Raw genomic sequence first — 15,716 nt, 5'->3', positions numbered from 1 at the left:
TGTCAATCGCGAAGCGACTCTCCAAGCCATCCAAGATAAAGCTTACAAGATAACAGAATTTGAAATGGGTGAAGGAGTGAAGTTTCGATTTCACTTAATACACTACAAGTAAAACAAATCCCAAATAACAGTTGTCGCGCTGCAATTTGTCCAGTGCTGACGCGAAAGGATTCATAACTGTGATATATTCACTCAAAAAATCAATGTCCGATGTTTTGAATCTGCCTATATTCAATTGCTCGCATAGGTCTCCTAGGTGACTTTTGATCGAAACAATCTTTGTGATCGAGTCGAATGAAGAATTCCACCTTGTTGGAAATGGGGACTGGAATACAAAAGCCACATCTAATGATATAGCTGAACTTTGATCATTGATAAAGCAAGTAACAAATTATGATTCACTGAAATTCAATGTGTGTGAGATGAATAAAAAAAAAATCTTTCAAAGAAACGAAAATCTACAATATTTGTTTTATGTGCGAGCTACCTAAAATGTACCTAAGAAATGTACCTATAAATAGGTACTAGGTACAGGAAAATCGTACCTAGGTACAGGTACTAAGTACTAAATACTAAATGTACCTAGGTATAGGTCTCAGGTACGCATTTTGTACCTAGGTACTTCCCAATACTGATTATTACCAAGGTTGCATTAATTAAATGATGGTCCTAGTGCTCGTTGTTATCATCCTACAAGACCCCTTAACTGAGCCAATGGTACGCTAATGACTGTTTCTACTGTTTCCAGTGTATCAATGAGTCTCTAAGGCTCACTGATGACCTGTTCAACACTATTTCTATGCATCACAGCGTGAGTCATGTCTTTCGGTTTACTCTGCACATATGGATCATTTTAGGTCAATTCCTTAGATGGTATAGTCATCCTATGACATTAATGGATATCATCAAGAAAATTACAAGAAAGGATAAAGTTTACATTTGCCTTCACATTTTGACATTTGTTAACTGTTTTAATTTTCCACTTTGAGCAGCAGAAAGAGAAAGGTAAGAAGCATTAACTATTACATAATCATAATTGTTGTTATCATAATATCTTCTATTAAGTATTAAGAAAAGATTAATAAAGAAAAACTAACTTTCAGATATTCCTATTGTCTTTTCAGGTTAAAAGTGCGCACAAACTATGTAGAAAAACAAAAACTCCGTCTTTGGGTTTTGCTGAAGTAGCAGAAGTAGCATTCAAAACAGGACCGGAAAGAGTCAGAAAGTTCGCAGGTCTTGCAAAGTAAGTTGTTCTAAATTAAGTTTTAGTTAGACGTTAGTATAAATAAATAAGAAGTAATTTTTATTTCAATTCAAACGATATTTTTCCAAACCATGGAGATTCAATAGAGGGACAAGTGTGCTGATGGAATGGATAGAATTTATTATTATTATTATTATTATTATTATTATTATTATTATTATTATTATTATTATTATTATTATTATTATTAGTAGTAGTAGTAGTAGTAGTAGTAGTAGTAGTAGTAGTAGTAGTAGTAGTAGTAGTAGTAGTAGCAGTATCAGGAAGTTAAAATTTCCAAAAGATAATAATATATGAGTTAACAATACAAAAAAGTATGAAAAAAAAAAAGATCGTAAAGCATAAGAAGATAAGGATACAAAGTTACATTGAGTAAAACATACAGAATACAGATAATAATTAGAATAAAACATACAGCCATAATATTAAGTCATTCATAGAAGACAACAAATGGTACGTAGTGAATTGCTCTGAATAGAAAGAAAATTAGGTGAGTAATTGTTAGCACTTGTCAAGTATTTATATACCAGGACATTTATAAAAATATGATTACGTTTTAAAATTAGAAGTTAGACATGACACGTTAGAAACATAAAGATTTACAGCCTCAATCAATTTGTACGTTGCCAATCAAAACATTATGAAGTTTCATATCAAATAAAGTTCCGATAATTTGAGTAAGCCAAGTATGTGCCTAATTTCGTCATGGGATTTCTCTAATGGGAATTTAGGTTTCCATCGTAACTATGAGAGAAACAAGTTCTGAACTACTTCAATGTCTTTTTGAAAATATTGGGCACTTTTATTCCAAATACTCGTGCAATATTCCAGATGATTTCTTATATTGGCATAATACAGTATTAAACAGGTTTTCAAAGAGGAGAAATCTTTAAAGATCCATTTTAAAATTCCTATATCTCTTCTAGCTTTAGAGTCAAAGGTAATATCCAGACCTTTGATAGAGAAAACCTTTTTAACAGGAATATAATAATAATAATAATAATAATAATAATAATAATAATAATAATAATAATAATAATAATAATAATAATAATAATAATAATAATAATAATAATAATAATAATAATAATAATAATCATCTCACTATCTGTTATCGATTTTACTCTAATATCTATCGATAAATACACCAAGTGGGTCATTCTATAAGAGTTTTCAAGTTTATGTGTAGCATATTTGTTTGGAAAGTCTAAGAAACCGATAAAAAAACATCTAAGATTTCTTTTGTGGTTTTAAATTTTAAACTTGAAATTTAATTAAAAAGCTAAAGTAAATTGTCTAGTGCAGTAGAAAGCTAAAAGTGAATATGCATATATATTAATTCATAGGCAAGAGCTAGGTCAGACGAGTGTATATTAAGATGATGTAGTGTAGTTAGAAGTATTTAAATAACTTTTTTTAGAGCAAATATCATAGCGAGCTTCGGTATTGGAAATATTATTTTCTAACTTGAAGAACACAAAGTCATATGGAAGAAGTTTAAAAACTGTTTCATTTCCTTTAACAACTTTAGATAATTTTATCAAATAGAATTAGAATATCATATTTTGCATTAGAATATCAACTTAGAAAGTACTTAGTAAATGAGAGTTATATAAATAGTGAGTTCCAAGTATGATTAGATAAATTTGAGTTAAAATTGTTCAAAGTTACTGTTTCATATGAAATAATGTGCACAAGTACAAGTTTTTATAATACCATTACATATTTAATTTGAATTCTTCTTTAGTCATCTGTAAACAGCTTCTTTTTTGTATAAAAAAAAAAAAAAAAAAAAAAAAACACTTTTAATTCTGTCTGACTCCCTCACGACTTCATTATCACAGCGCTTGTTTTGGTACGTTTGTTAGCAGATCAAGCCCTATTGCAAGTATAAAGTTTCGAATATCAACTAGAGTAATAGTTCAGTTCCTGCTTTAATAGTAGGTTTATCTTTCATCACCTTACTACTTAAGCATCATCTAATTCTAATTCTATTCCTACTACACTGTGAAAGTTCTCTCTTTCTTGAAGGTAAGTTTTCAGGTTGTTGTGAGTCACATCTTTAAACAAGAATTTTAGGAAAACTAAAAATGGATCAAAAGGTTGCTATCTTGGCCAATAATTAGTTTTTGGATTAGAGACCACAAATTTTTGAACGGACCCTAAATCGAGTTGTCTTAGTTTGTACGGAATAAGCACATCATACTGAATTAAGTGATAGCCTGGGTTTGGCTACACTTTATGTAGTTCTCCAGATATAAGGTCTACAAGAAAATTTTTGATTGAAATATATTGGATCTTTCAGATCAATTGAATCAGAAGCCACAAAATTTATGAACGGCCCTTAAATCGAGTGTTCGTATTTTCTACGGAATAAGCACATCATACTGAGTTAGCTGATAGTTTGGGTTTGATTATACTATATGTAGCTCTCCAGATAGGTCCTATAAGGCCTACAAAAAAATTTTTGATTGAAATATATTGGATCTTTTGGGCCAATGATTCAAAAGTAAATGAAATAGTCGTCTTGTCTGTCGAATTAAGACTATCCAAACTTAATAGTGTTTATTTATTTATTTTTATTTTCAATTTATTTTTTATTGTTTTTACTTTTCATTCACTTTTATTATTGACTTATTTATACATTCATTCATTTCTCATTGCTAAATAATTTTTTACTCCATGCCTCTACCTTATTTTTGTTTGAAACGAGAATGAACATGAACCCCAAATGATTGTGGTTTATGATTATCTCTAGTGAGAAAAAACTGACAAGCAGAAGTGGAATCCCTTTATCATTTTGATTTCTCAATGTTCCAGATTATAACAATCATATGTATTATATTCGATTATACTATACTATCACGTTCGATTAAGTATTGGTTAAATTGGCAAGAAAACCAACAGTTGTACATATAATTATAATTCAATATATCCAGTATATATTTAATGTTATTGTTACTCTTTAATTTATTCTTGTTCTTTAAAATAAATGCTGTTTTGTCTTGGGAACGACTGATATTTGATATCAATACATGCTATTAACCTGCAACCCACACTTAGGGATGCAGCTGTATAACCTTGTTAATTGAATGTATCTGTTTCCTAGTCTCACTTCGAGGCCACACGAGGACGAAGAAATAAAGTGTTTGGTTTACAATCCGAAGTACGTTACACAATATGTGCGATGTAACGTCTTCTTCTTCTTTTTTTTTAAAAAAAGATAGAATTAATATATATACATATACTACACGTTCTTGATGAATAAATGTCCATAATTATCTCTAGCACACAATAAAATAAATCATACTCTGTTTTATATTTATTTTAAGTCTTCTACATTTCCAAATTCTTATTGACACATTCTGATTGTAAATAAATTTTATTTATAAAAAGTTGTAATAAATATCTATAATAGCATTTATTTATTTTATGTATTTATTTCTAGGGGAACAATTAATACCTTTTTAATCATAGATTTGTTGGGTTGTTGCTGTGTTTACATTGTCTTCGTGGGAAGAAATATTCAACAGGTACGAAAATTTGAAAATTTGCAGTATCTTTTCTCTTTCTTCACAAGAACTGACTGTAGCAATCCATGACATTGTTGCACTGTTAAGCGATGTCTAATTTTCTAAAGCAAAATAAATTTCACTAATAGCAAAGTACTATTATCTTACATTATATATATTTTTGCTTTCGATTAACTTTCTCAAACAATGGAATAGTATAGTAAAAGGTGAAACAATATGAAAAAACAAAACATAATGCATAAAAATGTAACATGGTTAGAAAGAGTACGGAAAGAAACGCTTCTGAAATCGTTAATTAGCTTCCATGTCCCAAACTCATAAGCTCATAGATATGGTAAGTTTGCTTTACATTAGTTAAAAACGCTTTCTGTTAAAATTTTACTGTAATTGTGGTATTTTCATATTGTCTGCTCGAAAAATCTATTAATCTATTTACAAAGGGGAAAGCAATCGTTTTTTTTCTATGTTATTATGAGAAACTAGAGGAATCAACCAATTTTCTTTTGCATCATATTCTTTATATGAGCGAATTCTCTATATATGTACTATGCAACTTATACTGTATTTTAATACAGATACAATCTAGCACATTTTGTTAAGATTTACTAGCTCTCACTTATAAAGTGCTCTAGGAATCCTAAAAGAATTGGTATATTCCTAGTATGATTTGAAAACCAATTTTGTTATCTCCAACAGTTAGCCAGTAACGATGAGCTTCGACTTCACAAAACCATTTTTTTTTTTTTTTTTTTTTTTTTTACATTTTATTTAAGTTAGTGCTTTTTTTCCACTCGAAACTCAAATCGGCAATAAATTATTGAAATGTTACAGATCACTACACACATTAACACAACTTAGCGGTACCAAAATAAAAACAAACTACGATGTGTCACTACGATGTTACTGCGGACGGGGTGGCTTAGTGGTTAACGCATCGGCACGGTATGGCGGATCTCAGGTTCGAATGTCGGTCCAGTCATTCACTTTTTCACTCTTTGTGAGTTACAGTGTTATTCTTTACATGTGTTTCATTCAACTTAAAATATTTCACTTCACTTCACTTTTCACAATTGAATGAAACATATGTAAAGAGTAACGTCGTTGTTCCATTTTTTTCTTATTTCTTTTGAAATAGCTAAATTGTGAGCTATTGTGCAAGGATCTCTAACATTTCAATAACTTATTGCCGATTTTAGTACTTTGTACGAGGACGAAGTTGAATAAATATAAAAAGTATTCGTGAAATTGAAGCTCTTCATTACTGATTAGACGTCGAGAGAATCAGAATTGGTTGCGGAAATTACACTGGAAATATAAAAATTCTTTTAGGATTTCCAGGGCACATTTTAGGTCAGTGTTTTATTTATGTTTGTTTTATATGTACCCAATATTACGATACTTTTGTTCCATTGCATACTGTATTTAATAATCCTAGCAAAATTTAAACAAAAGAAGAAGGGAAAAATGATTGAAATGATTATTCTTACTTTTTCCCCCTTTAAATAAAAGATAGTAAATACAACCTAATACTTTTATATTCCAGGTTGTGGATTATTATACAGGAACCCATTTGGATATAAGAATATACATGGTAGCAATGTTAGTTCCATTAATTCTTCTTAACTGGGTCCGCAATCTAAAGTATCTAGCTCCATTCTCAATGGTTGCTAACGTTCTGATAGCAACAGGAATGAGCGTAACGTTTTATTATATATTTAGAGAACTTCCATCCATACATGATCGGAAAAACTTTTCAACTATAGAACAATTACCATTATTTTTTGGAACTGCAATTTTTGCCCTTGAAGGAATTGGTGTGGTAAGCCTTTTTATTTATTTATGTTATTTTAATGTGCACATGGTGATTATTAAGAGTAAATACGACCCCAATACTTTTCTCCATTTATGGTAAATGAAGAAGAATATAGTAAGAAAGATGATAGACAAAAATAGTACAGTGAAATAAATTTTCCAGCTTCTAAATCTTCTATCTGATAAAGAATTGTCTACTTTGTAAACAATTTAAAGAAAACAAAAAGTATAATTACATTAAGTGTATACATGATGTAAAAACTACGCAAGTATTATGTGCTAATGAATAATAATGTACTGCTTACATGCTGAATTAAAATATTTTGCGATTGCTGTGCAGCGAAATTAATGAATTGACAGATTCAAATTTGAAAGACAATTTTTGAGTAGTCATAACGTTTCCTTTTGTTATTAACAGCACATAAGCTTTATGAGATGATTAAGAAATCCTTTGGGAGCCTTTTATATTAAATCGTTCTTTTGCTTAGGAGTGAGTTCGTGAATGTGTAGTTCACTGAATCTCCTTGAGGAGTCTCTAAAAATGCATGTGTGAGTGTGTCGTTCTCAAGTTCTGCGACCACACATACATGGTTATGGAATCTCTTCACACTTTTGGACACGCCCACAATGGTGTTTCATCGTTTAAAAAAAAAAAAAAAAAAAAAAAAAAAAACTTTTACTCTACAAACATCGAAGCTTTAAGTGAAAAATATTAAAAAATCAATTTAAAAATAGTGTTTACCGATTGTTCGTGTTTAATATAATTAATTAATATTTATGCCATGAAAAATTTTCTTTTCCCTCCCACAATAGTGATTCTGCAGAATTCGTTACATGCACAGGAAGAATGGTGATAGCTGCTGCAATGGCGTTGGTAGGACCCTTAAAAAGATGCTCCTAAGAAAATGAACAAAAGCAACGTAAAAACACATAAGTATGTTATAGTTCATGTAAAATAGAAATGGTATCAATGTGGAACTATAAATAAAATCAAAACATCACATTTCAAATTTTGACAGTGAAAATCTTTATGAAAGAATACTTATTTTTCAATTTCGCCGTCGTTCATTTTGTGCAAACCAGTTTTCAGTGTTTTGTAACCAACAGTAAATATTGGTCTAAGTACTCGTAATATATATATATATATATATATATATATATATATATATATATATATATATATATATATAATGACCTAAAAATAAAATCAAAGGAAAGAAAGCCATTTTTCATTTCATGTTGAAACGCAATCTTAAATATTTGTGTTAGCTATAAGTGCATGTTAGCATAAGTTGATCTTGTTGGTTTACATGTCTGGTGTGTCTATTTGCATGTAATAGCATATGATGGTATTACATTCGGACATATTCATGACCGTAGGTCAATAGTGATAGTGGCGTGGAGATCCTTGTCACTGAATGAACCTTGAACCGGGTCCAATTCTCGTCTGTGTAGAATTCTGTAATTTACCTAGACTATATGTGAAACGTTGAACTGGAATCATTCCTGGTAAAAACAAAATAATAAGTATTAGGAACTGTGAATCGAACCAGGTGTTCCGAGCATAGATGTAAAGGAACCGAACTACTTATGTTTTATATATATGTGTTATAAAATTAGCGTCTCTTCTCAGGAACAAGTGATTCCAAAGTCTATTGTGTTATAAAAATGGCACCCATACAACGGTACGTTGTATATTTGTATATTGTTACTACTTGTAAATTTTTATTACTTGTAAATTTTGGGCGTAAAGTATTTTATATATGTACTAGACTGGTTAGATTATTCAAAGAAGAAAAAGAAGAAAAAGAAGGAAGTTAGATATAATATCGATATATATATATATATATATATATATATATATATATATATATATATATATATAAGAGATATTCATATGTTTTAAATAATATGATTGTCGATAGGAGGTTGTCAGGACAACAGATAAATAATATAAATAAATAGAATTAATACAAAAACGGAGTGTGTGTTATTTAATGGCTCAATTTATATAAAAAGAACCAGTCATATTCGTTGTATATGGTGCCCGGGAAGGAACGAAAAGTTGATATCGTTGTATATGGTGCCGGAATCCGGGAAGGAAGGAAAAGTTATTGATATTCGTTGTATATGGTGCCGGAAACCCGAGAGTAATTGTATCGTTTTGGAAGTATAGTAAAAAGCGATCAATATTGAGCCATATATAAATTGTACTATTTTGAGAAGTGGCCGGATTATATATAGGAACATTATGAATGTTACTGATAGTGAAATCAAGTAATAAATTCTTCAGACAACATGTTGGAAGCCTTAAAAGAAATATCATGATAAATCAAGGACCAAGCTCGACGTAGTGATGAGCAGTTTGAGAAGATTAAGGACCAAGCTCATGAACAGTTTGAAAAGGTAAATCAGCAACTGGAAAAACTGGACCAGAAGGTGAATCAACAAGATCAGCATTTTGACGAAAGATTAGAGCAGTTGCAGCAACATAATGATGGCATACAACAGCAATTACAACAGATGAATCAACAAATTGCTGCCAAATTGGGACGTTACGATAAAGATAGGGAGAAGATAGTACAGAGATGCACTGAAGTTCAGGACTCTGTAGATATTATAGGAACAGGACTCTGTAGATATTATAGGAACTACGGTAAATGAACACACCAACCAAAGTAAACAGTTGCTGGATGAAGTAAACTCCATTAAACAAAAGCGTATTCACGAGAGTGCAGTGCGAAATGGTGGGCACATTACATTAGTGAAATGTACGGAGTTTTCACAAAAGCATACTGCCGTATTGGTTGGATCAGATTATCCTAACTTCTTTCCTCATTTGAATGATTTTGACTGCTTTGCTGATACTGTGTGTAATGAAGATTCTGGTATGTATCAGTGTGCGAAAAGTTATGATCATCTTCATCTTGAGAACGCTATTGACTGTCTGTGTTCCCCGTATATTCAACATGATATTAATCCTGTGGTTCATGTAGCAGGAGGTAGGTTGATTGCAATATTCGTGAAATGCAGAAAGAAAACGTGTGTTCCTATTAGTGCTTGTGTTGATTGGCCGATTGAATTGAATCTGTTGAATTGTTCATTCAACGAAAAGATCAAAATGATGTTAGTAAACAATCCGATTATGTTTTCTCCGAACGTGATGCAGTGCATTGACTTTAATAATCTAAGCATGATATTGCAAAGTTTTGAAAATCCATCAATGGTGCAATACATTGCTAGCTTGAATCAAACTAACCTTCGAAACTAAGTTCGAAGTGTCCATGTGAGACTAAAGTGTGATCCCAATGTAAAAGGTGATGTTAAATCCATATGTACCGATAATGTAACCCAGCCTAACTACAGAAGAAACAGAAACCATGGCAGGACAGACTACCGTGGATGTCATGTAAAGGACAAATATAGATCCATTAGGAGGCACGATATTTCACCTCCAGTGAAACGAAGGAGAACTGAATCCAGTGTTACCGGTAAGATAACCGAACCTAACCTTAGTAGTGGCGGTAAATGTGATTGTGTGACTCAACCAAATCCTAGTGTAGTACGATTACGTTCGCCTAAGAAGCATGTAAGCATTAGATCTAATCACGTTCAATGAAGATTTCATAGAAATCCCATAGATGACGAAAATTCTCAAAGTAAGAAACAAAGAACTGTAGATGTAAATAACGCGCAAGACTGTATTCCGGTTTATGACTTTCAATGCAACCTAAACAAATTCATTGGTCATGTAACTTAACCTGATGTAGGGATGTCCGAAAGGATATATCAAATTGATTCTTAATATGGTCACATATGTCTTAATGTTATGTGTTTTCTTTGATATTTGTATTATCAATCACATTATTCGTGTTCCATGTTATTGAAGTATATTTAAAAGCATCTTTGTAATGCTAGGATATATATATTGAAGTGAATAATTTATGTTTTCTATAAGGAATTTGTATTTTAAACAATTCTTACTTTTGTGTTCTTGTTACATTCGAATTATATGCTAATAATATAAATATATCCGATCATTTTACGTTCAAAGAACAACTATATGAATATCGACTATATCTTATACTCAATCATTTTTCGTTAGATGAAAACTATATGAATATTGCATACATCTTTTTCAAAACCTTCTTCATGTTGCCTAAATAAATAATTAATAATTTGTAACAAGCATTTAATGGACCCGAAAAAGGACTTAAATAACTTGCAAATCAAATTTCCAATGTGCCTTATCGTCGTTGAAATGTATAAATAAATGAAGATGATGATAAAGTTTAAAATAAATATGATTATAAATATGATAATAATATTGTTATAGAATTAAATATGATATATATGTATATTTATATGAATTGTAATTTTCAAGTGTACGAGGTGCATTCGAAAACTCAACATGTAAAGGTAAACGGTCCAGAATTCTTTTTCTTTTATTGAGTAAATGAATAAAAAGAAAAGTCCGTCGGGCGCCATAATATACAACGGTACGTTGTATATTTGTATATTGTTACTACCTGTAAATTTTTATTACTTGTAAATTTTGGGCGTAAAGTATTTTATATATGTACTAGACTGGTTAGATTATTCGAAGAAGAAAAAGAAGGAAATTAGATATAATATCGATATATATATATATATATATATATCGATATATATATATATATATATATATATATATATATATATATATATATATATATATATGTATGTATGTATAAAAGAGATATTCATATGTTTTAAATAATATGATTGTCGATAGGAGGTTGTCAGGACAACAGATAAATAATATAAATAAATAGAATTAATACAAAAACGGAGTGTGTGTTATTTAATGGATCAATTTATATAAAAAGAACCAGTCATATTCGTTGTTCCCAAACCTTATCGTGTTATAGCGTTCATTCAAAAAATACTGTATTATTCCATCGGACTGTGCATGTTTTGTAATAACTGGTGATATTTTATAAAGTACCTAGGTACAATGGTAATACAGTCATCATCACAAAACATAACACTAAATTCTAATGAAATTACGTAATACAGTGTTATATTATGGGAAATCAATGCTTTGTAATATTCATAACGAATATGGTATGTGTATTTTATTTCACATTTTAACATTTCAAGTTTAATGGAAATCGTAATAATGAGAATAATTATACATGTATATTACCAACCAAGAACTAAATTTTCTTCTTACTTAGGCAATAAACAACTTGTGGTTCTTTTGAGAAATAATTTCCTTTTTCCGTTATGTGAGTTACCAGCTAATACAAGTCACATTTAGAAAAATAAATACTTTAAGGAAAAAGTTTCATTCTGAGATTTCTTTTCATATTTACATGTTTTCGTTTCTATGAAGGTTATGTGATAATTTTACTTGCATTAGCAAAAGAAACAAGAAGTATAGAATAAATCTCTACTTTGTGATCATGTGTTTACTGATCATTTTATTTTGTCTTCCTTTAAAACAGGTAAATGCATTATAAAGCTTAGCTTCATTTTGTGTATATTACTAGTATTATGGATTATAAATTAGTAATATACATTTACTAATTAATCACGTTTGAACAACTTCAATATTTTTGATCTGTTTATTACAGTTATAGCATTCAGATGTGTTATTTGCAACGTATGTACTATCTAAGTCTAGAGCGATTTTGCTTCCCTTTAAAATTATAATATTTTTCAACTTTGATGATGATGATGGTGATTATTATTATTATTATTATTATTATTATTATTATTATTATTATTATTATTATTATTATTATTATTATTATTATTATTATTATTATTATTATTATTATTATCTATGATTTATGTGCGGTATAATTAAATATAAGGAAGATGATCTGTTGCAAATATAGTACACGGCAATATTTATTTTTGGTATTTGTCCTTGATCCAAAAGTCAAACTTGGGCTGACAATAAATTACAAAATTAATTAACAATTATTTCATTCCCAGGTGATGCCATTGGAAAACAATATGAAAACACCAACACACTTCATTGGATGTCCTGGTGTTTTAAATATCGGAATGTCAGTTGTAGTTATTTTGTATACTAGTGTTGGTTTCTTTGGATTTCTCAAATATGGTGAAGATACTCAAGGAAGCATAACGCTTAATCTTCCAACAGAAGAGAAGTAAGTTTCTAAGATGCGACTATATCGAGTCTTGAGAGCACAAATGTCATATGTTCAATTTTCTAAATTTTTCAGGAGATTGTTTCGATGTGATAAGTTTGCCCTAGCAAAGCAGAAAGTTTGAGGTTTGCGACAACTGTTCACTGTGTATTACCAAGAAGCTATTTACATTGGACATGTGATATTTGTGCACCTGACATAGCAGGTATCAAGCTATTGAATTAGCTGACAAAGTTAATAATGAGAAAAATTGGATATTTGTGCTCTCAAGACTCGATATGTACATCATGTACTTAAGTATATTGTAATATTTATAAAAATTGGTCACATTTCCTATAAAGGGCTACGGGCAACCTAATGATGCACGTCGAACTGAGTGATGTATGGTCAGTACATTGACTGCCAATCGCTTTATTTCTAGTGTTTCTGACCAGAATTTGATACCTCTTAATCCAAGGAGCTCCTAGTTGATGCACGATGCTGGGTTAACATAGAGAATTCTTTGCTCTCACTGAGAATCAAACCCGGAATCACACGCGAAGGGACGCGCTAGAACCGTTTGGCCACATGAGAGCGCAAATTGTGTTCGTTTAAAAGATAAATAATTTTGATTACTTAATTGTAATGATAGCAAGATAGCAAGATTTGAAAAAAAAAAAAAAACTTGTTCCTTTTAAAGGAATGAAACCCCAATAAAGCATATCACTTGGATGTTTATATTAAAAGTTGTGTTGCCTATTCATTTGTTACACATTAAAAAGCAGTAGAAATTTTTTTCTTAAAAAAAACTAATAAGAAAAATATCATTTGACACCTAAAACATGAATCAAATACTAGTGATTAACTATTTGATAATTTAGTCTTTCAATATATAATAATTGAATATTTCTTTCTAGGTTAGCACAATCTGTTAAACTAATGATTGCCATAGCCATATTCCTTACTTACGCACTCCAGTTTTATGTTCCCATGGAAATAATCTGGAAATCAGTGAAGCATCGCTTTCAAAATAAAAGACTAATGTATGAATATATTGTGCGAACATGTCTTGTCATTGGAACAGGTAAATCAATTATTATAAATACTTTGCTACTTAATAGATTAACTTGTACGTAATTATTTAATGGTGATAGTTTTATATTAAGAATTGTTAATCCAGATATCCGTGTTCTTGAGATACAGATTCAAGTATCAGGAGCCTGTTTTAGAAAATATCAAAACTGTACAAGTTGTAAAATAATCAGAATAATAGAAATAATAGCAAAGTCATTTGTAGCTGGTGTTGTTACCTCTAATTTGTCATAGTTTTATTACAACACATACAGTTGTAAAGTTTTGATTTTGATCAGTTCCTCACTAATATAATAACACTAGTACTTGAGTGAAACACGTCCCTGTTATCAGACTCAATTGTTCAGATACTTTTGTAGGTTTTCCGAATATTTTGAAAGAGTAAAATACAAATTCATATTTTGCTTTGGACAGAGATGAGATATAACATTTTTGTCTAATCATTCCGAGATAATCAAGTGACAGGGTCTGTTCTTCAATGGGGGAATGGGGGGGGGGGGGAGTCGTAATATTTCTCTAGATAAGTAACAACGAAATTACCCTGTCAATTTTAAAAGCTAAATGAAATACCATAAATCTCAAGACGACAAGGCAAAACTATATTAGTATGTGGGTGTCGTACCGTGGCTGTTTTCCAATATGATGAGAATTAGTAAACCTGATTAATTTGTATTCATCCTGTAACTAAATTTAAGAAATTAAGAAATTAGTTTGTTATTACGAATAAGAACAGGTCTAATTAACAGGTCTAATTAATTTTAAAATATTAAATTACAATGTTTTAATTTAACATTCCGGTTATGCACTTTAGGCTAAAAGAGACGGATTGTTAATGAAAGTGGATGATTGTGAAAGAAATGGTGGAATGAAATTGTGAAAGAAAATAGGAGAACTTCGGAAAAACTCATGAACATGGTGTCCATCACAAACTCTCATTTCTTGGGATGGAACCAGTGACCATCCAGTGAGTGTCCTACAACTCAGCTACCACGCCACCTTAGTATTAAGTCTAATATAAGATAATGCGATAAATCTCTCACTGGTACAACCCTCTTCCTTCCCTGCCCGTACCTCAAAACAGTTGATGATTCGGACCTACTTATAACATCATCTTGGTCTAATATTTTTAATTTATCTGAAAATGTTTTCAATCACTCCCTACTTCACTCCCATTTTTTTTTTTTTTTTTTTTTAACGTGGACTTTTCTTAAAAGCAAAAGATAAGAAAAACAAAACAGTTTTGATAAACACTTACCTTCTCAAATCCAGTTGTGAAATTCATAAGTAGAACTTGTACAGTATATATTTCTTTCAGTACCATTAGCTGTCAAGCCTTCAGCGGAAGGAAAGGTCAGCCACTCTGAACTGTCATAAGCTTGCCTTCAAATGTAACAACCAAAAGGCTTTTGTTTCAACTGAACCATGATATCTTGTTCCAACTTTCCAATTAAAACGATATTTATTGCTGTTAATGACATTTGTTTGATATACTTACTGTAACCCAGATAATTACATCGTCAATAGTCAAAGAGTATTAATTAAATCAACGCAGGTAAACAATGGTGAGTTCCAAGCAAATGCATGTGCTGCGCATTATTCTACCTGCTTTTAAGATCGTGTTTTCTCTAGCGTGATTGAGGAAAACATCCGACCACCACCGAACAGAACCGAAGAAGCACGAACTCATAGATGATTGGGCTACTTAGCAGCAATGATGTTAAATAGTAAACGTAATGAGTGGGAGGCTATATGGAGTGTAGTAATGGATTCTGGTTTTCTTATTTCGATGAGCTGAATTTTAGCGAAAGCTTTGTTTCTTCAGGTCTCTTATCTAATTTCGAACAAATTTTTGTGTGTCCCCACATCTTG

At 30.5% G+C, this 15,716-nt stretch overlaps 1 protein-coding gene across 3 annotated transcripts in view; it reads left to right on the top strand.

Annotated features, from left to right (window-relative positions):
• The window catches only part of LOC145662439 (proton-coupled amino acid transporter-like protein pathetic), a 409,124-nt gene that overhangs the window by 379,847 nt on the left and 13,561 nt on the right, over nucleotides 1–15,716 (top strand). For all 3 annotated transcript variants that reach the window (XM_081728010.1, XM_081728009.1, XM_081728011.1), the window contains exons 5-9: nucleotides 1,125–1,246; nucleotides 4,716–4,800; nucleotides 6,344–6,619; nucleotides 12,598–12,776; nucleotides 13,673–13,839. In XM_081728010.1, the coding sequence (XP_081584136.1) occupies nucleotides 1,125–1,246; nucleotides 4,716–4,800; nucleotides 6,344–6,619; nucleotides 12,598–12,776; nucleotides 13,673–13,839 (829 nt within the window). The remainder of the gene's footprint in view (nucleotides 1–1,124; nucleotides 1,247–4,715; nucleotides 4,801–6,343; nucleotides 6,620–12,597; nucleotides 12,777–13,672; nucleotides 13,840–15,716) is intronic.

This window comes from Thermobia domestica, chromosome 10, assembly GCF_964235325.1.
Source record: "Thermobia domestica chromosome 10, izTheDome1.hap1.1, whole genome shotgun sequence".
Taxonomy (NCBI): domain Eukaryota; kingdom Metazoa; phylum Arthropoda; class Insecta; order Zygentoma; family Lepismatidae; genus Thermobia; species Thermobia domestica.
This window is presented reverse-complemented; position numbering and strand designations above follow the sequence as displayed.